Source organism: Spermophilus citellus (genome assembly GCF_964194105.1).
Source record: "Spermophilus citellus genome assembly, chromosome: 13".
Taxonomy (NCBI): Eukaryota; Metazoa; Chordata; class Mammalia; order Rodentia; family Sciuridae; genus Spermophilus; species Spermophilus citellus.
This window is the reverse complement of record NC_138193.1, coordinates 13,875,442-13,901,819: the sequence shown is the minus strand read 5'-3', so window position 1 is coordinate 13,901,819 and position 26,378 is coordinate 13,875,442. Positions and strand designations below refer to the sequence as shown.

Below are 26,378 nucleotides of genomic sequence, written 5' to 3'. Positions count from 1 at the left end.
GCCTGGGTGGCAGACTGCACCTTCCACAGGGGCCACTGGGACCTCCTGCCCCACATGCTCCAAAGTCATCAGCTCCCTTAGCTAAGAGGAAAGGTCTCCACTTCCTCTCTTAGAATGCAGGTAGTGGGGGGCAGGGGCTACAGCTCCAACCAATGCAATAAGGTGATGCTTTGTGACTTCTCAGATTGGGTCACAGAAAGGAGGCAGCTTCCACCTGCCCCTCTCTCTTTCTGGGACACTCAGAGAGAGTCAACCACTGTGCCATGAGGAAGCTGGGCCAGCCCATGCTGAGAGCAGCAGAGGCCCAGCCACAGCCAGCGTCTCCCACCAGGCACGTGAGAGAACCAGACTTTGGATAATGGGGTTCTCCGCCCTCCAGCCTCCAGCAGAGGCTCCAGACTGTGAGGCGGGGTGAGCCACCTCTAGGGCGCGTCAGACCTTGGGCCACAGAGCACATGAGCATGACACAAGCTTAGTGCCCAGGCAGTCACAGCGACAGGAGCAGGCTCTATGACTTTAGCCACAAGAGGAGCAATTCCAAAGCCCTAAGCTCTCTGAAAAATGGCTTGTCGGCTGTCACCAGCTCCTTCACTATAAGGCTGAGGCTTGACATGGTGGGCCTCGGGGCCACTGTCCTCCCATGCCTGCCACTAAGATGGCCAACACTTTCAGAGTCATACCACCTGCACTCAGGCCTTCCGGGAGCCTGACACAGCCTCAGAGCTTTTTCTATAATATACACTTTCCACCACAGCCCCCAGGATAGGTACATCCAGGTAGGAAGTAAGAGAGGATCAGAGAGGGTCGGGGATTTGCCCAAGACAAACTGGAGAGCAGATGATAGAGCCTAAGACGAGACAGACAGGCAAATGTCCAAAAACACTCGGCTGGTGAGAGGCAGAGAGAACGGGGCGAACCCGGGTGCTACCGACCCCCTTGACAGCCAGTGGCTATTGGCCAACTGATCTCTTGACAGAGTGTCAAGAAGGAAGTGCCTCAAACCAGGGAGGTTGACGCACACACCAGGGACCAACCTGAGGACTCAGAATTGAAATTTCCCTCCGTGTTCCCAAGTCTGAAGTCTGAAGCAACATCAGGACCCCAACGTTGGGCAGGGAAGTGCCCACAGGGCCCTGAGGGCTGCATACCTTCCCCTGCTCATAAGAGCCAACTCTTGGCTCCTGCAGGCCACAGCTCACAATGTCCACTTCTCTGCGCAGCCTTCTGACCACTGTCTCTCCACCACATTTCTCAATGAGGTCATGCTGCTCTGGGGAAAGAGGAACCAAAGCACAGGGTCCATGACAACTTGGCAACCCCCGGGCAGCATGCTCCTTCCAGAACTCAGCAGCACCTCCAGCCCCAGGAGGAGGCAGAGCCAGCCACGCCCAGTGGAGGGCAAGGAAGCAGTCTCCCTTCCGAGGGAAGACCAGGTTCAGCCCAGGCAGGCGTCTCCACCACGCACAGGGAGCTGGTGGCAACATGAATGACTTCAGGCCTCCCCTCTGGGTTCTGGAGGGGAGACAAATCTCTGACATCGGCCTAGTCGTGACAAGAGCAGGGACAAAGGCCCCAGGCAGCCTGCCCCTCTCCAGCTTTGCCCTGCTCTGCCATCTTACCCAATCCTAAACCGCAGGGACCAAAGACCTTCAGCCTGGCAAAGTGCGAACGAGAAGGCTTTATTCTCAACCCACCTATAGACTGAGTTTCCACACAGCCATGACTCTCCACAGAGCCACAGGAAAGCAACCCTAGGCATCTCGGGAAGGAGCCCTGTCTCGAGCGCCATCTTGGCTTTCTTAGAGGAGGGGCACTTTTGGCTCCTGCCTTGAAACGGGCTGCTCCCTTCCTTGACCTGCAGGACGCATGTAACAGAGAAAAACCGAGCCCAAGAAAAATCAGCCTCTCCTGCCCTCTCCCTCTCCCCGCCCCCTCACCTTTCTCATTCTGGAGCAGTCCACATTTAGAACACTCTAGAAAAAGAGCCTCTTGACAGTTGCTGAGGGAACACTTCCAACCCCTCGCCCCAGAATGACACACCAGGTATCCCATCAGCTTTGGGGTCCTGCGTCCACGCCACATTTGCTCAGGCACCTTCTCCCTGCAGCAGCCTGGCTATGTGACGGGGAATGGCAGGCCTCTGCAGGATAATGTGCTCCCACAGGTGCAGGGATCGTGCACACAGCAGACCTAGAAACACAGGTAACTGAGGGCGCCGGACACACTACCCTAAGAGGTGGCACCTTGGAGAAAATAACAGAAGAGGAAGGTCACTCTCACATTCCCACCCTTCCCCTGAAGCAGGTGGTAAAGCTGTCTTGGATGGGGCCCTGCTAGGACCTGGCAGAACATCTAGATGTCTGAAGACACCGGAACAGGGAAGAAACTGAGCAAACAGGAAGCCAAGGTGCCCTGTTATTACCATCAGATCACACCCACTTTCCAACGTTGTCCCCACTTCCTTATGAAGGCTCCTGTGTCATCCATTAAGTAACCTGGTAGACCCCCTCCCATTACCTGTCTGCCATTGTGTGGCTCAGCCATGAGCCTAGTGATGGGTAGAGGAAGACATTTCTTTACCCCTGCACAATCATGAGCTTCTCTGAGGCAACTTCTTCCTCAGGCCCTGGAAATATCTGACATGAACACTTTTCCTCCCACGCACTCATCCCAGGAGTCCACGGCAAGGCCAGCCCTCTGCCTTCTCATATCTGCACAGAGCCAGGGTCTGTCTCTCTGGGTCTCAGTGATTATCTGATTCCACATTTAAATTGAAACCATGCATACGGTTTGTTACAGGCATTTTAGGAGGTGAACTTGTAACCCTCTGGGTTGTTTGTGGAGAGTTTTTGACAATGTCCCTTGAGCCCTAAGCCTTTACCCAAAGGTGGTTCTTGGGGAGGCCATGAGCACAGTTTGTCAACACTGCCTGTCGCCCTTCATTGGGGTTGGCTCTTACTTTAATTCAGTGTATAACACATGCTGATGCTTGCAAACAGGGAAGAGTTCATTCTAGAATGCCCGTTTGTGGTAGGAGAATGCATTAGATAGTATAAGCATTTTCATAAACTTGATGCAGTTGAGACCAAAGTAGAAATCCTGCAGCAAGATGAAAATGGAGGCTTTTTGCCACTGCCAGACGTGGCAAGACAAGAGGAAGAGGCCCCGTGGGGACGGGGCAGGGGCTCGCCTGGCCTGGCCTGGCCTGGCCTCACACGCAGGGCACCTCTGATTTTGGTTATTACTCTTAGGCAGGTGACATTACTCAGAAACCACTTCTGTGTCCCTGCTGTGGAGCTTCCCATTTTTGTGTTTTAACAGAAATGTTCCACCTACCACCAGTTTTGCATAGAGTCCTTATTCTTCTGAATAGCAATTTGCTCTTACCAATTAAGCAGCTAGGACAATCTCATCGGTGCCATTAACATCATGGAAGAGCAACCACCAAAAATAAATTCATAAACCCTAGGACTGGAACAGATTAAAAGCTCCAAACTAGTAAGCACATTTCTTTAAAAATAAATAAATATAGCTTTACCTGTGGCTATAGTGAATGGCTATGGTCAACCCAAGCTGTAATGAAGAAGAGAAAGAAGCATAAATTAGTTAATATCAAGGACATGTTGATTCACAAGAAAATTAACTCAATACAGTCAAATATTTCTTAAAAGATTCCTAAAATGCTCTGTTGCTAATACTTCATAAATAGCACATTTAATGATAGATCTTTAGTTTCGACTTTGCTTTTAAATGATCATTGTGTTTTGAAAAGGTCTTAAAGAAGCCTAAAATATTTCCTTATGGGTTAAACAGAAGGTGTCCTTCATCAGGAAAGACTTCCCGAACGGGGCTCTTTCAGCTCTGTGCCAACAGTGGAAGGACTGGAGGCAGCCTGTGGCTAACTGCAAGGTTTACATTGGGACACCAAAGCCACCAGGGGACCCCTCACTGCCTCCTAGCCCCAGGAACATCAGTGAGGTCCAGGCCACCAAGGAGATGGGCCCCCTGGGAAAGGTCCAACTCAAGACCCACCCCTGGGTACAACAAAAAAATTGAGCCTGAAATGCTAAGGTGACGTCAAGAGCCCATGCAGGCCACTGCAGAACACAGTAGCAACTGCAGGCTGAGGTGAAGCTGTGACTTCCTCTTTTCTCTGTAGGGAGGGTCATGGAAACCTCCTAAGCAAATGTGGGGGGTCAAATGCTAAAGCCTGGGCCACAGCTAGTTCACACAAGGTCGACGATAGATTCTGAGACTTTGAGCCTCAATTTCCCCATCTGTACAATGACCAAATAATTAACTTCTCACAAGAAATGAAAGCATGAAGCAAGTTTTCTGCATTGGTGTGTGTGTGTGTGTGTGTGTGTGTGTGTGTGTGTGCGCCAATCCCCAACAGATAAGGAAAACTCTACAAATATTTATTTAGCTATTGCTATTAGCACAATATATAGGCAAAACTTTAATTATGAAATGCCGCAGTCCGGCTGCAGCAAAATAACCAGGGGGTGACGAACAACTTGTGTACATTGATACAGCAGGAGTGGGAGCTGTTTATTGTAGGACAGGAGGAGTATATATACATTCCACACAGCTTATCTTGATTAACATAAACTAGATACAGCAGTCAACCAATAAGGAATCTCCACACTTAATGGCTCACTGGAGTTACTTCACAAACCACTCCCTCTGGCAAAATGCCAGGCGCCATCCTGACTTGTTTACAGACTCTAACAATGAAAATGTTTCAAAATTTAATTATTCCACTTGTTTTTAGAACTTTGAAAGTATTTCACCATGGAACAAGCGATCATCACTGCCCAACAAGCTTTATTCACATAGGAGACTCACAGACCTGTCCAACTGTCACACTAGGAACTTAAAGCTCACAGCAATTAAGAGCCCAAGGTTGTCTATAATATCATTTCTTTGCAAAAGGTCTAAGTTGCACCTTGAAATCCCCAAATATCATTTGTGGTGTCCTTGATATCCCCCTGTGGTGGGGGGGCATGTTTATGGCACTGAATGATGCAAGATGTCAGGCGGGACTCCAGGCAGGGGGCGGCTGGGACAGGCAGGGCAGAGAGAAGAGGAGGGAGAACAAAGTAAAAGTTGAGGTAAGAAAGTCCAACGTTATGGTCCAGTGGGACAAACGGCAGAGTCCCCGGATGTTGCTGGGCTGGCTCAGCTCCATAAAGACTCCCCGAGTGTTATCACTGCAGGCACCCAAAACGCAAGCACCAACCAAGGTGAGCCACCGAGAACCAAGGAAATCACACTTAAGTTTACAAAAATAATGTGCAAAAGTGAAAGCCTGGAAGAACACATCCAGTTGATTTCATAGCACACTCGCCTGAATGTATTCCATTATCTATCTCAATTATGCAAGGAATCGGTTTTCTTTGAGATTTCAGTAAATAGAAGAGAAAGATGCCTCAGGGACTGAAGAAGAGGAGGAAATTACTTTGGGAAAGAAAGAAAAGCTGAAACTGTAGCCAGAGAGGTCAGGATGAGCAATTTGCAGATTTTACATGCTGCGTCACTTTACATTTCCTGGGGTTAGAAAGTTCTGGCTTACAGTTGGGCTAATTATAAGATAATTTTACTGACTGAATATTTTGATAAGCTTTGGAGTACAGTTTAATGGGTGGCTTTTCCACAGTTGAAAGATAAGCCCGTGCTGGAGCAGGGAGAGGAAATGAGGGTGGGAGGGGAAGAATTAGAAAAGCAGAGAAAGTGATCCTGGGGCAGCTGAGCTGCAGAAAGGGGCTGGGAGGTAAGTCTTTGGCAAAGGTAAATTTCAATGAAGCGTTTTTATTCATCTGATTTTATTGTTGCTTTTAAAAGAACGCCTTTATACGGACAGCACTGTGAATCATGGAAACTCCAGCGGACAGGGTCAGTTCACACCCAAGGCGAGATCAATCGAAGGCCTCTGAAGCCCTCGGTGTGTGCAGGCCGTGCTAGGGACCAGGACAGTGGGGCACAGGCAAAAGGCCCTGGGGCTACACTGGAAACAACTGGACGTGGGCCAGAACAGGAGATTTCAATGGTCATTCTGAACATGGCTGAAACTACACATAGAAAGCACTGATCCAACCAGACAGCCCTGAAAAGTGTTGGAACAGTACAGGAAAGTTGTTGTGGGTCTCGCTTTGAAATCACAGACCCAATAGGCTGATGAGGCAGTGCTGTCCTCTGAATGGTGAGAGGAGGAGCCTGAGCCTGCTTTCTCATTCCCACAGAGGAAAAGGAGAGGGGAGGTCTCTGAGCTCTGGACCTTGGCAAACCCAGGGGAAGGCAACTGCGTGACCTGCTGAGAGAGGAATCAGAGACGATGTTCCCATGGCATTCCGAACAGCATCCGCCTCTCTGAGGCCCTTCACCCTGCTAAGACGCACCAGCAGCTCAGAAATACCCTTAAGTCTAGCGCACAAGCACACAGGCACGTTCACACACGTGTGCAACATCTGCTTGTACACACTCGTGTGCAGGTGCACACTTACACATACACACCTCCATACTTGAACATGTGCACACTGTTGTAGTGCACATGTGCAACATGCTTGTTCATATGCATACACATGCATGCATGTTCTTGCTCACATGGGCAGGTACCATCACACGGGGCACACAGGTTCACACATACACACTCACAGGATGTGCATTTACTTGCTTATGCATCTGCCTCAATACTGTGGCATTCAGAGCTGCCCTTGCAGCCCCTCAGACAAAGGGAGGCCTCAGACAATTGACCCCTTTGTTGCTGGTCTCAGCAGGGACCCCAGAGAGGGGAGAGAGGCCGCGGTTGACCCCTGACCCCAGCCCAGCCAGGCTGAGGCCCAGGGACGGGAGGTCAGCGGAGTTGCTGCCCTCCCTGGGGAAGCCCCCTCAGGACCTATGCAAGTGTTGCCAGAACACACGTAACCAACAGCAACGCCGAGTTCTTCTTTTTTAGATTTACACAATTTGTTAGTCACAAAATTAAATCACAGTTTAATGGCAAAGAAAGAGTAATTTAGCATTTCTCAAAATCTCCACCAGCTACAAAACCCCTTTTCCTGCTGCTTCACGCTGAAAATGCTCCTTTTCTGGAACAGCTGGCCGAGGCAGCTGTTTTGTATCAAGTCGGAGGGTTTTCGTAAGGCCCAGGGAGCTCAGACAACAGGCAGCCCTTCCTGCATTAAAGGGTAATCTGAGAATAATTTGCCATAAAACACCCAGAAGTGCTCCAGCTGGGGCCAGATACTGAGAAAGCACCATGCAGACGATGCAGATCTTGTAAAATAATAATAATAATTTTTAGAAACACATTTTTGAAACATTATAAATTTTTCTTAAAGAAAGGAATGATTTAAAGGATCACAGAAAGCAGCCAGGAAATTCCCTTTCATGTCCATGGATGGCCACTGAGCGCCTCTTCCACAACAACCGCTGGTCCCTGTGCAGCTGGGCACTGGCTGCATGCTCGAGATTCTCTCTCTCTCTTTCTCTCTCTCTCTGTTATACACACACACACACACACACACACACACACACACACACACACACAGGCTGACCAGCCATCAGGTGAGGGGAGAGACTCCAGGAAGTGCCGGCCCCACAGTCACCCAGCTGCTAAGTGCAGCTCTGAGTCCAGAACTCCCCAGACCAGGGTGGCACACGGGGCCCCAGGACCCATGCTGCAAGGGCTTCAGGGCTGTGACCAGAGCCAGGTCCTTCCTCAGCCATCAACCAGCCACTCTCCTCTGGCACTCCCGGTTCTTCAAGAAATGCTAGCAATCAGGGGGATTATTACAAAAACTCCCACATTTTAAACTACTTTGAATATTTTTCAAATACCATTTGAGCCAAACAAAACATGTCCGTGGGATTCAGCCAAGGGGGCCACCAGTCTGCAACCTTGCCGGGAGTCTCTGTGCAGCCATGCACCCCCGCCTCACCCCCAGGGTGTTCAGAGCCTCAAACCTGAACTCACTCTCTGGTGACAAATCTGGAAAGAGCCATCATGTTCCTTGTAAGGCTTTCCCCTTTCCTCCTTATGGGAGGTTTTTTTTTTTTATACTTTTATTTTTTTCTTTTCAAGGGTCTAAATATTACAATATCACAAAATAAACACAATAAGCAATTTTGTTATTTATTTTTTTCTGCACTTCTTAAACTGCTTCTTCCCTGCCTTTTACAGAAAACAAACATGAAGGGGAGGAGATGCAGCGCGCACCCCAAACAGAGCCCCAGTGTGAGGAGAAAGCCATGCACACACAGCCACCGTGTGGAAAGACACACAGACAGAGCATTGCACGAAGAGAAGACGGCACTCACTGTGGCCATAGCGTGGACAGAGCCTCATGGGAGCAGAGCCACAGCGGGGACAGTCTCCCATGCAGATCCACGGAGGAGCAGAGTCCCCTGCTCAGAGCCACATGGCAGACAGAATCTGACATGGATAGAGACACCGCGCAGGGAAAGTCCACACAGCCAGCACCTGGACATGTCAACCTCCAGGTCAGGTGGGCAGGGAGAAAGAGCCCCACAGAGCAGAGGTCTTGAGCCCCTTCCTACTGTCCTTGCTTTGCCCTCCTGCTGAGCCAGGACACCCCCATGCCACCGGCACAGCACCCTCCATGGCGTCTTCCCCTCGCACCACCCCAGGTCTCCCTGACCCTCTGTGCCTGACTCAGAAGCCCCCTTATGCCCTCCAGAGCTCCCTCACCCCCAGCCTGGGGTCTTCCTTATGCTCTCATGGTTTCCACTGATAAGCTAACTCGCTAAGAGATGCTGGTGGCCAGCGCCCAGGAGCTGTGTGGTCAGGGCCCCTGACCTCCTCTACCTCTGCCTCCTCACTGTGGAATGAGCACGTCTCCCTCTCATGGGCTGATTCAGACAGATTAACTCAGACCTCACACACGTGGACCAGCAGCCTTGGCCTCTGGGGAAAATGGTGAGAAGTGCAAGTTCCCCAGGCCCTATCCCCCAGACCCACTGAATCAGAAACTCTGGTGTCAGGCTTTCCTCCAGGCATCAGGTTTGAGAAGCACCAGTGACATTTGGAAAAAGCTTAGCAGCATGCTGGGCACCACCCAAGCTGGTGTTAGCTGTCAGAAGTGGTGGAGGGGACGGTGGCACTCTTGAGACAGCTCAGAGGGAAGCACCCTGCATTTTTCACCCTCCTAATGCCTTTTCAGCAACCTGCACTCAGCCTGGGGATCTCTCCATGGGCATCGATCCTCGATAGTGAGGGGCCTCCTCACTGTCCCATGGTAGAAGAGGACACCCAGCTTCACAGAGGCCAAGGGCAGGCCTGGCAGCCCCAGTGGACTGCAGCCCCTTCTCTTCTGTCATTCCCACCAAAAGAGGAAAAAGACAGCAAGATGGGTCGAACAAGTGAAGTACCACACATTCTTCACTTACTGAGTTTATTTCACAACATTACTCTTCCCTGGAAAAAAGCACATTTAAGTTCTTAAGTTTAGAAAGAAGGGGACACATTGTGTGCATGTGTGTGTGTGGGCACGCGCGCGCGCGCGTGTGTGTGTGGAATAAATAGGCTCTTCCCAGACTCTTCAGAAACCTAGTACTCCAGATCTGAAAGTTTTGAAGGCTAATGTGAAAGACAAGCTGCTGGACTAGTGGAAACAGACGTGGAGCCAAGACTGAAACCAATGTGGTGCTTGTCCAACCAGCCTCAGGAAGCAGGCCTCAGGTCCTCAGGCCCAGGTGACTGGGGACACCAGTCGTGCTCGGCCTCACAGCTGTCTCCTAGGAACCTGAATCAGGCACCACCTTCTCCTCCAAAGCTCCTGCAGAGCTTGGAGGCAGGAGGCCAGGGCACCTCCACTCAGCCAAGACCAGGACAGGCCCCGCCCCAGAAGCAGAGGTCATCAACACTGGGATGTATTGGCGCCAAACCAGGGAGCGATGGGGTGTGAAGAGTTTAGCAAATAAAACATTATGAAAGACATAAGAGGAAAAGTCACTAAAAAAGGAATTCCAAGTACCAAACACGTGGGCACACACTCAACCTCACCAAAATAAACAAACAAAATGGACGTGTAAACAACAAGATTGCAAGCTGGGGACAGCCTCAGGCAGCAAGGGCTCCCCAGGAGTCTACCTAATCCCAGCCCAGCCCACCATTTCTTAGCCCTGTGACCTGGGCCATGACACACTCTGTGCTTCGGTTCCCCTTCCCTCCCTGGGGACCGCAGTGTTCCTCACTCGCAGACTTGATGGAAAGGCTGAGCGACCTGCGTGCAAAGCCCTCCGCACAAAGTGAACGCTTGGTTGCTCTTAGCCACTGACATCTGCAGGGACCGGATGTAGGAAGAACAGCCCAGGGACAGTAGCAGGAGCAAGCAGCTACTCACACACCACAGGCAGCTTCATGAGTCAGCCAGCTCTTCTGGAAAGCAATTTGACAAAATGTCTTGAGGAGTCACGAAGGTCTTGATACCTTAGATTGTCTCTAAGGAAACACTCTAAAAGAAGGGGAATCTAAAGACGCACACTACAGCCCCTGAGGAGAGGCAGACTGCTAATTAATGGGAGAAGAATTCCATCAGTTACACATCACTCAATAGTTTGTTGCCAACATAAATTACAGTGAAGAAGATGGTACAGCAACACAAGAAGCACGCTAGGAGGTAGTCTGAAGAAGCAAGAACATGAGGGACAGGCATTTCCACACTGAGGGGCGACCTCATAAAAAGGAAGATGTGTCCCTCCCCCACCCGCTATGCACAGCTCACGCCCCCCGCCCTTGGCTGGGGTCAGTGCATCCCTCCAGCTGAGCAGCTCTGGACCTTGTGCCTCCCTGTTGCCACCTTCTTGAGTGTCATCTTCCCTCACAGGAAGGACAGCAGGAACTTCTAAAGGGACTGCCTCCCTCTAGCAGAAAGCCAGAGCTGAAAAGGCTTCTGGTTCTCTCTGTGGCCAGGAGATGAAGGCAGGCTCTAGAGCCACCTCCCTGACCCCAGCTCTCTCTGACCACCCGGCCTCTGACTCCATCGGCACACCTGACCTCAAAGTGCAGAGCACTGTTCCACCCTGCACATGCATCTTGGCGGCCCTCAGGGACCTCATTCACCTTTCAAAGTTCATTCACATAGAGCCCTAGATGCCACAGCCCCTGGGGGTCTCACGCCCCACCCTGGCTTTCGTGCATCCCTCTCTGGCCACTTCTGCAGGGAACATGTCGGGGCTGCTGGCTACACACAGACCTCCTCCCACCGCCCTGCACACTCTTGGAGGATGGGGGTTCACCTCCCACCCCGCATCTAGTCCAGGGCCAGACCCACCGTGGAGCTCTGTGAGTGTGTGTTGAAATCATGGAATTTGCATCACCTCCACTTCCATGTGGCACCCTAAGTCCCACGAAGTTTGCATCTGCCTCCTAGATGCTGAGAGCTGACAGGACAGCCATCTCTGGGGACTCCATGTTCTTGTGCTGCCCATGCAGCTTCCTCACCATGAATAGGAGCCCCGTCTGCACAGAGCACCAGACTGCGCAGAAAGGTTTTCCAGTAGCTGGAGAAGAGATTACTGGTGCGCTGCACAGCGAAGAGCCTAACTGCTTTTTAAAAGAGTCAAACCAGAAAAGAGCAAAATAAATTCCCCAAATCTCAGGCAAAAGCCTGGTGTCTTCAAACTTGAACCTGACATGTCTCTAACATCAATATGGCCATTCCATGGCTACACTCCAGTGTTACCACCAACAAAGTGGGAAGAGCGGTGTGTCTCTCTGTGTGAAAACACACCTTTCAATGCATCTGAAATATAAGGTTCAGATTAGAATCTGAGCCAGGTGGGAAGTTGGAGTGAAATGTGCCCATGGGTGGTATGAAGGAGCATCTTCTGCCTGTCAAATATGATGCCATGTGCTGCAGAAATAGCACTTCATCTAATCCTGTCAACAACTCTGATCAGGAACCATGCTATTCCCATTTTATGGATTGGGAGATAGAAGTTCAGCAAGTGTTCCCTGCCTGAGCTCACAAACTAGAAGATGACTGAACATGCAGGGATGGCTGGGGTCAGACTATGGGGTTTTGTGGGAGCTTGACCCTGAGACAACAGAGAGGTGCTGAAGATGTCTGAACAAGGGAGTGCTTCTGAAAGGTTCACCTTGGCCCTTGCCTAAGACACACAGGAGGGGAGAGAGGCAAAAAGAGAACTTCCTGTCCAAAAATGTCTGTCATCCCTTGCTGATAAATAACCAATTTGGAAACAGACAATTAAATAAAGTCACCCCGCTTTGTGGGAATTGCTGGGGCTATCACCGTCTTTTGGCATCAGCCTGGCCTAAGCCCTCTAAACCTAAGCTGAGTGTTCTAGAGAGATGCTAAGTCTGCTCATTGTCCAATGTTGCTCCGTGCCTTCCTGCTGTTGGGCACACCCAGGACCAGGGCCCCAGGAAGAGTGGAACAAGTGGACGGTCGGCACTGGAAAAACCACCTGGGGCTGGAAATGCCCCTGGGTTTTACTGTTCTTGCTGTCTTATGGTTTCCCCAGTTTTTCTCTTGAAAACAGGCCATGGTTAAGGACTAGCACAGCATGGGTGGGTAAAACTCTGAGATTAAAACGATTGTCTTTCTTGGAGGAACCCAGGGAGTCAGCCAAGGCAACCACAGTCCCTGGAGCAAAAAGAGGAATCTCAAGAGAAGAAAGAGCAAGAGAGGGACATCCCAAGTCTGCGCCTGAACCCTGCCTGGGTCTCTGGCTGACCCCCAGACCGCGTGCAAATTCAAAGCCATGCAGAAAAGCTCAAGGACTTGGACTGAGATTTGAACACAGAGAAGAAGGGATGAGGTTCAAGGTCAGGCCTTGAGTCTGGGTTAACTGCCTGCTGAAACAAACATCGACTTTCTTCAGAAGAATATAACATCACTCAAGAGTCCTCAAAACAAAATAATCACGATGTCCAGAACACAATCCAAAGTTACTCATTTACAAAGAACTGGGAAAATGTGACCCATTCCCAAGAGAAAAGACAGCTAGTAAATGCCTATTCTAAGATGATCCAGATGCTGGAATTACCAGATAAGAGCTTTAAAGTACATATTGTTGCCATACTCCATGAGGCCAAAGAATGTATGATCTATTTAATATATATATATATAAACGCTCCACAGAGAAGTTGAAGATAAAAACAAGAAACATGGAAGAAAAACAGTATCTCTGAAAATAAAAGTTCCCTGGACAGGTTGGACAGTAGAACGGAGAGAATAAAGGAAAAAGTCAGTGAGCTTGAAGATAGATGAGTATGAACCATCTAAACGGGGGAGACAGAGTTTTAAAAATGGAACAGAAGATGGTCTATAAAAGAAGAGGAAGCCTATTTATCAATTAGAAGATGCAGTGCCACTAAGGTTATCAATTCTTGTGATCACAATACAATCAAGCTATTTTATAGGTATAGATAAGCTGATTCTAAAATTTATAGGAGAAAGCAAAAGATCTAGAATAACCAAAACAATATTGAAGAACAATGAAGCTTTAAAAAAAACCTCACACTATTTTATTCCAAAATTATAGCATGAAGGCAACTTAGTCTTAGAGACAGTGTGGATACCCAGGTCAAGGCGCACAACACAGGACCCAGGAATAGCCCCACACAGACAGAATCCACTGAGTTCTGACAGGGCAGAAAAGCAATTCAATCAGATGGGACAGTCTCCATGGTAAAGGATGCCCCAGCAACTGGACATTCATATTCCCCCCTCAAAAAAAAAAAAAAAAAAGGAGGAGGAAGAGGAGAAGGAGGAGGAGGAAGAAGAGGAGAAGGAGGAGGAGGAGGAGATGGAGTTCGAGGTCTTGGACTGTGGCTCAGTGGCAGAGCACTTCCCTTGCATGTGTGAGGCACTGGGTTCGATCCTCAGCAACACATAAAAATAAGTAAATAAAATAAAGACACTGTGTCCAAATATATCTAAAAATTAATAAATATTTTTAAAAATAGGTTAAAAGAGCTGGGCACGGTGGCACATACCTGTAATCCCAGTGGCTTGGGAGGCTGAGGCAGGAAGATATCAAGTTCAAAGCCAGCCTCAGCAACAGTGAGGCACTAAGCAACTCAGTGAGACCCTGTCTCTAAATAAAATACCAAAAAAGGGGGCTAGGGATGTGGCTCAGTAGTCAAGTGCAATTCCCAGTACGAAAGAAAGAAAGAAAGAAAGAAAGAAAGAAAGAAAGAAAGAAGAAAGAAAGAAAGAAAGAGAAAGAAAGAAAGAGGCTAAAAGATCTGAACAGTCACCAAAGAAAATATAAAGGGCAAAGGACCCTATGAAAAGATGCTGAGCATCATTTGCCATCAGAGAAATGCAAATTAAAATAACAATAAGATACTGCTACACACCTATCAGAAGGGGTACATCTATCTGACACCCAGAACAAAATCTTGCTCATTAATCATTGGTGAAAATACAAAAATGATAGAGTTGCTTTGAAAGACAGTTTGTTTCTTAGAAAGCTACTCATAGTTTACAGTATCACCCAATAATGGTGTTCTCACTTCATGAAGAATCACATCCACACAAAAACCTGCACACAAATCTATGGCAGCTCTATTCATAATCACCCCAAACTAGAAACAACCAAGATATTCCTCAAGGGGTAGCTGGTAAACAGCCTGGAGTACATCCACACCAAGAAAACCATTCAGCAACAGTAGAGAACCAGGAGGGATCATGAACACAGAGCGCTAGGTACAGGAAGATACTCGGAGAGGCCACTGGCTATATGATTCTACTTATGGGACATTCTGGAAGAGACAAAACCAGACAGATGGTAAATAGGTCAGGGGCTGGCAAGGTTTAGGGAAGCAGGAGGGCCCAACAGGTGAAGCACAGGGGATTGCTGGGGGTGGCAAAAGTGCATGGCACTGAAGTAGCAGATGCATCAAACTCTGCATCTGTCAAAACCCATAGAATTTAAGCATGAAGAGTGGAACTTAATGCAAGCCACTAAAACACATCACATGGCAGAATACAGACTAAGATAAAAGAGCCTGACTGCGGAGCTGGGAGATCAAGGTGCTCAATGAAGTGATCTTGGAGCTGAACGTGGACTGAAGTGAGTGAGCTGCACATGAGCACTGGCCTGCACACGATTGCGTCACTTCTTGAGGGGTGAGTACAGAGCCCTGGGGCCAGCAAGTGCATGTACTGCAGCTGACCAGCCAAGCACATGGACAGCAGGTGCCTGAGCCAGGCTTCTCACTGTAGGAGCAGCTACCATGACAGAAGGCTGGAGTGACCCATGTGGTGATGGATCAGAGTCGAGACCACACAAGGATTCGTGTTTCACTGAACATAGATGCACACTAATGCAAATGTACAGATACGGGTACCTTCCCTGCTCTGTGAACTGGGAAGGCCCAGAGGTAACAACATTCCAGTGGCCAAGAAAACTCACAGCACCCAAATCTTGTCTTCCCAAAGCTTTCTTCAATAGAAGATACCAGGGCTCCTAGGACTGGGGCAGGAAAAGCACAAGATGAGCTGGAGCACATTGGCAAGCCAGAAAGAAAGAAAGGGCTTCCTGCAAATTAGCAGTTAGGGAAATGCAAACTATTTAAACCACAAAATAAATGAAGTAATATTCGATTATAACCCAAAGTACAAATTACAAGTCCAAAAGTACATTTATTCTACATATAAAGAAGTAATTGAATAAATGAATAAAGGGGGGGGAAGAATTCCAAATAGATAATGTAGGTTCTTTACCCCTAAGGAGGGGCAGAGTAACTGCCCACATTCAAAGCCGGGGTGCTCATATGAAGGTGGGGGAGTAACTTGAGAAAGTTGGTAACAGTGAGGTTCTATCTCACTCCAGTCTGATGGCAGGCATCAAGAATACTCATAATAAATGCTAGAGAGAATGGGGAGAAACACTGTTGGTGGGACTGTAAATTAGCACAACACTATGGAAATCAGTATGGAGGCTCCTCAAAAGACTAGGTATGGAATCATCATGTGACCCAGCTACACCACTCATTGCTATTTATCCTGAAGAATTAAAGTCACCTTACTACAGTGACACACGCATACCATGTTGATAGCAGCACGGTTCACAATAGCCAAACTATAGAGCCAGCCTAAGTGCCATCAACGGATGAATGGATAAAGAAAATGTGGTTTACATCCACAATAGAGCTTTATTCAGCCATAAGGAAAAATGAAATTATGTCATTTGTTGGAAAATGGATGGAACTAGAGGCCATTGTGTTAAGTGAAATAAGTCAAACCCAGAAGGTCAAGGGATGTATGTTTTCTGTCATGTGGAAGCTAGAGAGGAAAAAGGGAAAGAAAGGAGGGGGACAGTGATCTCATGCGAATCAAAGGGAGATCAGTAGAGGAACAGGACTAGGGGATGGAAGGTTGGGAGGGAGGGGAGAAGTGTTGGGGAGCCAATGATATTGTTCTATTTTGTGCATGTACGCATATGTCACAACAAATCCCACCATCATGTACAATTGTAGTGCACAATAAAAATGTGGGGAAAATAATAAAAATAGATAACTAAATAAAAGGAAAAAAAGTCTACACACACACACACACACACACACACACACGCGCGCGCATGTCACGGGAAAATAAGAGCCAAATAAAAGAGCTCTCAATAGCTGAAGCTGAAACTATTTTAACAACAAAATAAATGAAGTAGTATTCGATTATAACCCAAAGTGCAAATTAAAAGTCCAAAAGTACATTTATACTACATATAAAGAAGTAATTGAATAAATGAATAAAGGGGGGGGGAAGAATTCCAAATAGATAACGTAGGTTCTTCACCCTTAAGGAGGGGCAGGGTAATTGCCCACATTCAAAGCCGGGGTGCTCATACGAAGGTGGGGGAGTCACTTGAGAAAGTTGGTAACACTACCTTGGCCATGTTAAGTGGGCAGCCACCTGACCTGGGGCAGTAAAGAGACGGACAGCACCTGCCTGGCCCCAGAGGTCTTGGCAAAGGTCCCACTTAGCTCCAAGGGCATCAGACTCTGAGCCACATCCAGGGGAGAGGTTCCTCTCCACCCAGGTGGGAGGTGGCATCTCTGGACCTGCAGCGTTGGGCAACCCAATCTCTGGTCGGAGCCCAGGCATCCTGTGTGAAGGCTCCACGCTCAAAGCTTCGAGATCCTCTGATGAATAGAAACTCACACAAACAGGCAAGAAAGAGAAGGGGCAAAGATCTTAAATGTTCCTCGAGAGGGATTTCACCCCTGGGAATCCCCCACTTACACCCCCTCCACACTCAGGACAGAATGAAGAACTGAGGAAAGGCAGGACCGTCCCTGCACCTGACCAGGAGGCCAGGTGAAAGTCCACCTTTAATGGATTGCACTTCAAGTCACAGTCTTGCCATCCAGTTTTCCATACAGATGCCTCATATTTGCTGGGCACTGAGACACAGAGATGGACTGCCAATGTATGTCACTCACTGGCAGTTGGTGTCCAATAGTGGTGGAAGGGGGAAAGTTTCCCTTGACCACAGTCTCCCTTCCTTCCACCCCCTCCCACCCTCATCTCCTGGGCTTACCCGAGTCACACCTTCCCCAGGAGATGTCACCTCACAGTGACACCCTGTCATTCTGAAACCTAATTGGTGAATTTTCTAACCGGGGCTAACCCAACCATTCTATTTCCCTACCTCTGTGTTAAAACTACACCTCCACGTTGCAGGACCAAGCACCCCAGCTCCACTGGAGCCCACAGCCCTCTTCATGCCCACCTGTCTCCCCCCCCCCCACTCTGTTGCACTGAGTGGCTGTGGGGACTGGGCCCTGCTATTCCAAATGTCCCTCAAAGGCCATGTGTTGAGGCTTGGTTGCCAGCCTGTGATGCCATGGAAGTGGGGGGGGTGTGGAACCTTCAGGAGGTAGAGTTAGTGGATAGAAGGTAGGTCATTGGGGTGTTCCTTCAAGGGGGACATGGGGACTCTGGCCCCTTCTCCCTCTCTTTGCTTTCCTGCCACTATGAGGTGAGCAGTATACTTCCTCCATGATGTTCTGCCTTTCCACAGGCCCAGGCAAGACCGCCAACTGACCATGGCCTGAAACCATGAGCCAAAATAAACTTTTCCTCCTTCAATTTGACCTTTGCAGGAAGCTTGTCACAATGTGGTGATCCGGCTAACATGAGCCTCTTCTTCCTAAGCTTCCACACATACCCGGCTCCTGCTTCTCAGGCCTTGACCTGTCCCTCACTCCTGAGAGGACAGAACTCATCTCCTGGCCTGTCCTCACTTCTCTGAAGCCTTTTCTCTCTTCAGACTCTGCCTCTCATGTCTCTGGTTCCAAGGCCAACCTTCCACCTGTGTTTAATGTCATGTCCTGTGTCTCCCTGTGACACTCCTTTCTGGCAATCTCCTTCTCTCTGGCGGCATTGACCTCTCCCTGTTTCCTCGTTTCCTTCTGGATTAAAACATGTCAGAGCCTCCTCCTTCTAAAACACCCTGCCTCAACCCCACAAGCATTCACACCCCTATCCCAGCAGTCTCCTTGGCTTGAAGACATGGACACAGGTAACGGGTTCAAATCTCAGGTCTACCTCTTACCAACTAGGTGACGTCTGGAAATAACCAAGACCACACTAAAGTCTATGAGGGGGCTCTGTGGTAGGAACAAAGGACCCTATGACCTTAATACAGAGGTTCAGAGAATCCCATCAACAGCCTCAGGAGATGGGGACACCACTTTTAGGTTTGAAGAAGAGGCACCTGGCACTTAACAGTACTGTTTCACCTTTGACCAGGCTGCAAAGAATCGACTTCAGGATTCGCAAGGTCATGAAGGTGGGTCACGCAGAGGAAGGCCATACTTGAATTAAATCCTTCCCCCTGTTCTATTCTGCCTACTTTGAAAGTGGAACATAGGCACAGAGTTGGCTTTGTGTACTAAGCATTAGGCCCTAGTGACGGGATGCTCAGATTCCTGCCAAGGCTCTGACAAAGGTGTCCTCTGAGTTGAGGAGGTATGTCACACATTTGGCCGACAAGATCAGTTCTTTTTAAAGACAAGTTGGGAGCGTGGACTGCAGCAGAGCTTAGCTGAGATGGAAAACATAAGGAAGACAGCACTGCGGTGAGCCAGCCCCTGAGCGCCTTCCACCATGACAGCTATTTATTCAAGCATGAAAACTGGGACACTGTTCTCACCACACTAATTAGACAAAGAAATGAGATATGCAAATATTTTTAAAAAAGTCTACTAGCTCCGATATTATCACCAGATGAATGTTAATAAAGAAAACATGACCCAGCAGGGTCACCCCAGAGCTCACATCCATCACCCAGACCACCCGACCTAGAAGATCCCTGGAAACAAGAATCACATTCAAGTCCCCACCATTCTTACACCCTTGGAGGTATGCAGGATGAAATCCTTGGAATGTCACATCGGGTGGGTCAACCTCAAGGTCAAAGGAAGCACAACTACCTAAGTAAAGAGCACGGAAGTTTCCAGAAACAAACCCAAGGCACTCTACTTGAGCCCCAGTATATCCTTTCTTCCTTTTCTAATGTAGCCTCAAAACAAAGGGTCATTGACAAGAGGAATTTTGTGGGGACCTGCCAGACATTCAGGACAGGGATGGGCACAAGTGCCCTACGTGAGGGGGTTGCCCCTGCCAAGCTGCCTCACCTCAAGGAGCCTCTATCTTCCCTCTGTGCAACAGGAAGTGTGGTGGGGCTGCAGTGGACACTGAGTGAGCGCCCAGAGCCTGGTCCGTTGCAGACAGGATTAGCACAGGGCAGCTCCTGTGCTTCTCATGGACCTTTGCTCAAATTACAACAAAGATGCTTGGGATGGGCTGGGCACATGTTGACTTCAGTTCACAGATACCCACTGAGGGCCTCCTAGGTACTCGGTGCCAAGTGAGGTCCCTACATCCTGGAGCTGTTGGAGAAGTAGGCGGTTAACAGTTGGGAGGAGCCGGAAGCCAAGAGAGCTCTTGCAAACAGGTAGAGCCGGGTGGGAGACTCCTGGGGATCAGTGTGCACACTTAGGACTGGGGGGACGACAGCAAGAAGCAGGCAGAGTCGCCGGCCCAAGGGCCAAGCTGTGCAGAGCCGGGAGGTGAGGACACGTGGCCCTGAGGAACTGCAACAGGGTCTGTGTTGCTGGAGTTTGAGATCAGTTTCCCTCCCCGGGAAGAATCCCCCTAGCCCAGCTCCTCCAAAGTTTGGGGCCAGGGCTGCTCTCTGAAGCTTTAAACCTATTACACGGCTGTCATTAGAGAACAGAGACCATTCTGGGACCTGTGCATCATCCGCCCAGAACAGCACTGCAGTCACACTGACAATGTCGTCAGACCCAGGAGGCTCAGCTGTGAGCAATCTGCAAGGGCGGCCAAGGAGAAAGCAAGCACTGAGGAAATAAGAACAAGGTAGTTCCTGCCCATGCGCACGCCTGCCCAGACCGAAATCCCCAGGTGCGCACGAGTCCCAAAGCTTTAAAACAAAGGTCTGGATGTATGTGTGAGAAATGGAAGATGTTTTCTTTCATTCCTTTAAGAGATTCAGCTCAGGATTCTAGGGCTCTTCATATATTTAAAATGCCACCAAATAAGAGCTGGGGATGTAGCCCAGTGGTAGAGCTCTTGCCCAGCAGGCACAGCCCCTGGATCCAGTCTTCAGCACTACAACATGAATAAATGAATTAAAAGTCACCAAATGACCCACTCCCAATCCCCATAGCATTGTGATCTGGGCTGATTTATTCTCCACCAAGGAAATCTTCCCTTCATCACTATATATCCATCCATTCATCCATCTATCCATCCATTTTTCCTTCCACTCATCCATCCATTTGTTCACTATTTGCTCCCTGAGTGCTTACTGGGTGCCAGGACCTATTCTAGACCAGAGAGTCGACGGTAACCAAGAAGAGATATGAGGGGAAAATCAAGAGAGGCACTCTTATCATCTTGAAGTTCACATTCCCAATGACCAGCTTTGGAGGTGAGGTACCCCAGGCAAGACCTCCTTCCCCCTGAATCTGCTGAGCAGCAAATAAATGTGGCTCCACAGAAGTTCTTGGAGCCCCCAGTCAGGGCCAACCTCAATCGACCTCCTTTTTCCCCAGCCACAACCCCTCCAAAGTGAGTCAAGCTACAGTGCAGTCAGGATTTCCACATGCACATCTTACAGTGTATTCTCCAAGAGCAGCTAGAGGTGGGAGAGCTGTGCTCTTTATCTGGGACATGGTAATACATACATTTTGAATATGGGCAACACCCCCCCACCACCGCATGACCTTTGGACAAATTGAGAAATAAAGTAAGGAATTGCAGACAGAGATCAAAACGTCACCTTTTTTATTGATTCAAGTCAGACTGGAGGAAGTGGTGGAGGGTTTCTTAGAAGGGCTTGCTGACACTGCAGCCAGCCTTAGACACATGCCCACACATCCCTGGAGGTGACAGACAGAGAGGGAGGCATCCTCCTGGAAGGACCTTCACTGGTGCCCAAACCACTGGTGCATTCAGTACTTGCTCCCAGAGGGAGGAGGAAGAAGGGGGACTGAAAGAGGAAGAGGGACAGAACAGGTCTACAAAAGCCCAAATGAGTTGGGTATTTAAGGAAGCACTGTCTCTAACGATGGGAGAGGACGAGGTGTGACCCTTCTCAACTCCCTAGACCTGTTCAAGTTACACAGCCATCAGGCCAGACCTGCTATGGCCCTTGGCCCCTCACATCCAGTCACCCCACCTGCTCTCTCTGTTCTGGCCCCGCACATGCATCATATCCTGTCCCCCTGCCCCTTCCACACTTTCTGCTTATCCTCTCTTGCTTAGACTATCATCATAGTCCCAACTGTCCATCCTTCATCCCCTCCATCTTGTGAGTGCGTGTCAGGATGGTCAGTACACCTCTGGTCCTTCCCCTGCAGCTAAGTCTTCCTCTCCGGGCCCTCCACAGATCATGAGTGCTTGTGCATTATGGCCCTGGCTCACCTGTCCACTTAGTGTATCCCCACCACAGCCTCTCGAGCAGGCCATGCAAACTTGGGTCATGTTAAGCCCTCCGTTCACCCACAACTGGACCACACTGGTTCACCCTTCAGTGTCTTCATACATCCCCCTCTTCCTGGATTGTCCTTCCCTTTCTTTGTTTCTGAAATAATTTATTCTTGTCCTTAAAAACGCAGAACATACTGTCTTTGGGGAACTCTTCTCTGAATGGCTTCAGTTAACCTTGGTGACTTTCTCAGGTCCTGCCCATAACTCCATGAAAGCACTTACTTCATGTTGATTGTACGTGCTATTTTCTAGTCCTTCAGCTTCCTAACCCTCTGCATTCCTCTAATTGACCCCAACTGACTCTAGAGGGACAGAAAGATAACTCAGGGAACAGAACTCTGGAAAGCAATATCCAGTTGGTATCAGCAAAGAGATTACAGCACAATTGCACATACAGAAGATAACATACTAATATAGAAAAAGAATAAATAAGAGGAAAAGCTCTTCAAGGTTAAACATAACTCTGCAAACAAACTATGCGATCAGAAAAATGTTCAGAATATAGATTAACTCCTGTAGGAAAATATGAGGGGAAAATCAAGAGAGGCCCTCAAGCTAAAAGTTCAACCTCCCAACAATTAGAGTTCTGAGAAAACAGAAAAATGGGATAAAAAAGAATTACTGAAGAACTACTAGAAGAAAAGTTTCCAGAAGAACAAGAGACAAACTTCCACACTGAGGCATCCTATTGAGAGTCAAGCAGGTAGGAAGAAAAGAACACTTGTACATTGTTGGTGGGACTGCAATACAACTACTCTGGAAAGCAGTGTGGAGATTCCTCAAAAAACTAGGGATGGAATCACCATATCACTCAGTTATCCCACTCCTGGGTATTTTTCCAAAATATTTAAAATTGGCATACTAAAGTGCCATAGCCACATCAATGTTTATAGCAACACAATTCACAATAAGTGAATTATGAAATCAACCCAGGTGCCTGTCAATAGATGAATGGATTAAGAAATTATGATATATACATTATATAATATAGATATGTAATATACACATATATTACAGCTTCACTGGTAAATGGATTGAAATAGAGAATCTCATGCTTAGTGAAATTAGCTGAACTCAGAAACTCAAAGGTTGAATGTTTTCTCTCATATGTGGAAGTTAGAGTAAAATAAAGAGGGAGGGAAGGATTAGATAACATAAAGAACCAATCAAAAACAAATTAGTAGATGAGTGAAAGGACGTCTAGGTAGAGAAAGAGAATGGGAGACGGGAGGGAGAACAGGAGGGAAAAGGAGGAGGGAAAGGGGGGATCATGAACAGAAATCCATTTCCATTCATGTATGAGTTTGTTTGGATGAACCCCACTACTATGTATAACCATAAAGCTATAATAATAATAATAACAACAATAATAATAAATTGTGATAAGCAAAAAGTGAGACCTGGGAACATCATTGAAAAATTCAAACAATCAAAAGACATAGGCTAGTAGAATGGATTAAAAAAAGATCCAACAATATGCTGCCTACAGGAGACTCATCTGATAGGAAAAGACATACATAGACTGAAGGTGAAAGGTTGGGAAAAATCATATCACTCATACGGACCCCGGAAGCAAGCAGGGGTGTCCATACTTGTATCAAATAAAATAGACTTCAAGCCAAAGTTAATCAAAAGGGATAAACAAGGACACTACATACTGCTCAAGGGAACCATACACCAACAAGACTTGACGATCATTAATATATATGCCCCAAACAATGGTGCAGCTATGTTCATCTTCTCAAGTTCAAGAGTCTAATAGACCACAACACAATAATCATGGGAGATTTTAACACACCTCTCTCACCACTGGACAGATCTTCCAAACAAAAGTTGAATAAAGAAACCATAGAGCTCAATAATACAATTAATAATTTAGACTTAATTGATATATACAGAGTATACCACCCAACATCAAGCGGATACACTTTCTTCTCAGCAGCACATGGATCCTTCTCAAAAATAGACCATATATTATGTCACAGGGCAAATCTTAGCAATTACAAAGGAGTTGAGATACTACCATGCATTTTATCTGATCATAATGAAATGAAATTGGAAATCAATAATAAAATGAGAAAGGAAAAATCCTATATCACATGGAGATTAAACAATATGCTACTGAATGAACAAAGGGTTACAGAGGACATCAAAGAGGAAATTTAAAAATTATTAGAGGTAAATGAAAACTCAGACACAACATATCGAAATCTCTGGGACACTATGAAAGCAGTACTAAGAGGAAAATTCATTTCATGGAGTTCATTCCTTAAAAGAAGGAAAAGCCAACAAATAAAACCTCACACTACACCTCGAAGCCTTAGAAAAAGAAGAACAAATCAGCAGCAAATACAGTAGAAGGCAAGAAATAATTAAAATTAGAGCTGAAATCAATGAAATCGAAACAAAAGAATCAATAAAAAAACTGATAAAACTAAAAGTTGGTTCTTTGAAAAAATAAATAAGATTGATAGACCACTAGCCACGCTAACAAAGAGAAGATGAGAGAGAACCCAAATTACTAGCTTACGGGATAAAAAAGGCAACATCACAACAGACAATTCAGAAATACAGAAGATAATTAGAAATTATTTTGAAACCCTATACTCTAATAAAATAGAAGATAGTGAAGGCATCGATACATTCCTTAAGACATATGAACTACCCAGATTGAGTCAGGATGATATAAACAACCTAAACAGACCAATATCAAGTGAGGAAATAGAAGAAGCCATCAAAAGACTACCAACCAAGGAGAGCCCAGGACTGGACGGATATACAGCAGAGTTTTACAAGAACTTTAAAGAGGAACTAATACCAATACTCCACAATCTATTTCAGGAGATAGAAAAAGAGGGAGAACTTCCAAATTCATTCTATGAGGCCAATATCACCCTGATCCCCAAACCAGATAAAGACACCTCAAAGAAAGAAAACTACAGACCAATATCCCTAATGAATTTAGATGCAAAAATCCTCAATAAAATTCCGGGAAATCGTATACAAAAACATATCAAAAAGATCGTGCACCATGATCAAGTAGGATTCATCCCTGGGATGCAAGGCTGGTTCAATATACGGAAATCAATAAACGTTATTCACCACATCAATAGACTTAAAGATAAGAACCATATGATTATCTCGATAGACGCAGAAAAAGCATTTGACAAAGTACAGCATCCCTTTATGTTCAAAACATTAGAAAAACTAGGGATAACAGGAACTTACCTCAACATTATAAAAGCAATCTATGCTAAGCCTCAGGCTAGCATCATTCTAAATGGAGAAAAACTGAAGGCATTCCCTCTAAAATCTGGAACAAGACAGGGATGCCCTCTATCACCACTTCTATTCAATATAGTTCTCGAAATACTGGCCAGAGCAATTAGACAGACAAAAGAAATTAAAGGCATTAAGATAGGAAAAGAAGAACTTAAATTATCACTATTTGTGGATGATATGATCCTATACCTAGAAGACACAAAAGGGTCTACAAAGAAACTACTAGAGCTAATAAATGAATTCAGCAAAGTGGCAGGATATAAAATCAACACGCATAAATCAAAGGCATTCCTGTATATCAGCGACAAATCTTCTGAACTGGAAATGAGGAAAACCACCCCATTCACAATATCCTCAAAAAAAAAAAATAAAATACTTGGGAATCAACCTAACAAAAGAGGTGAAAGATTTATACAATGAAAACTACAGAACCCTAAAGAGAGAAATAGAAGAAGATCTTAGAAGATGGAAAAATATACCTTGTTCATGGATAGGCAGAACTAACATCATCAAAATGGCGATATTACCAAAAGTTCTCTATAGGTTTAATGCAATGCCAATCAAAATCCCAACGGCATTTCTTATAGAAATAGATAAAGCAATCATGAAATTCATATGGAAAAATAAAAGACCCAGAATAGCAAAAGCAATTCTAAGCAGGAAGTGTGAATCAGGAGGTGTAGCGATACCAGATTTCAAACTGTACTACAGAGCAATAGTAACAAAAACAGCATGGTACTGGTACCAAAACAGGCAGGTGGACCAATGGTATAGAATAGAGGACACAGAAACCAATCCACAAAATTACAACTATCTTATATTCGATAAAGGGGCTAAAAGCATGCAATGGAGGAAGGATAGCATCTTCAACAAATGGTACTGGGAAAACTGGAAATCCATATGCAACAAAATGAAACTGAATCCCCTTGTCTCACCATGCAAAAAAGTTAACTCAAAATGGATCAAGGAGCTTGATATCAAATCAGAGACTATGCGTCTGATAGAAGAAAAGGTTGGCTCCGATCTACATATTGTGGGGTTTGGCTCCAAATTCCTTAACAGGACACCCATAGCACAAGAGTT

General features: G+C 47.0%; 1 protein-coding gene across 2 annotated transcripts in view; it reads right to left on the bottom strand.

Annotated features, from left to right (window-relative positions):
- The window catches only part of ACOXL (acyl-CoA oxidase like), a gene marked incomplete at its 5' end in the record, with an annotated part of 295,548 nt that overhangs the window by 223,476 nt on the left and 45,694 nt on the right, over positions 1–26,378 (bottom strand). For both annotated transcript variants that reach the window (XM_081265193.1, XM_081265194.1), the window contains one exon: positions 3,539–3,573. In XM_081265193.1, the coding sequence (XP_081121319.1) occupies positions 3,539–3,573 (35 nt within the window). The remainder of the gene's footprint in view (positions 1–3,538; positions 3,574–26,378) is intronic.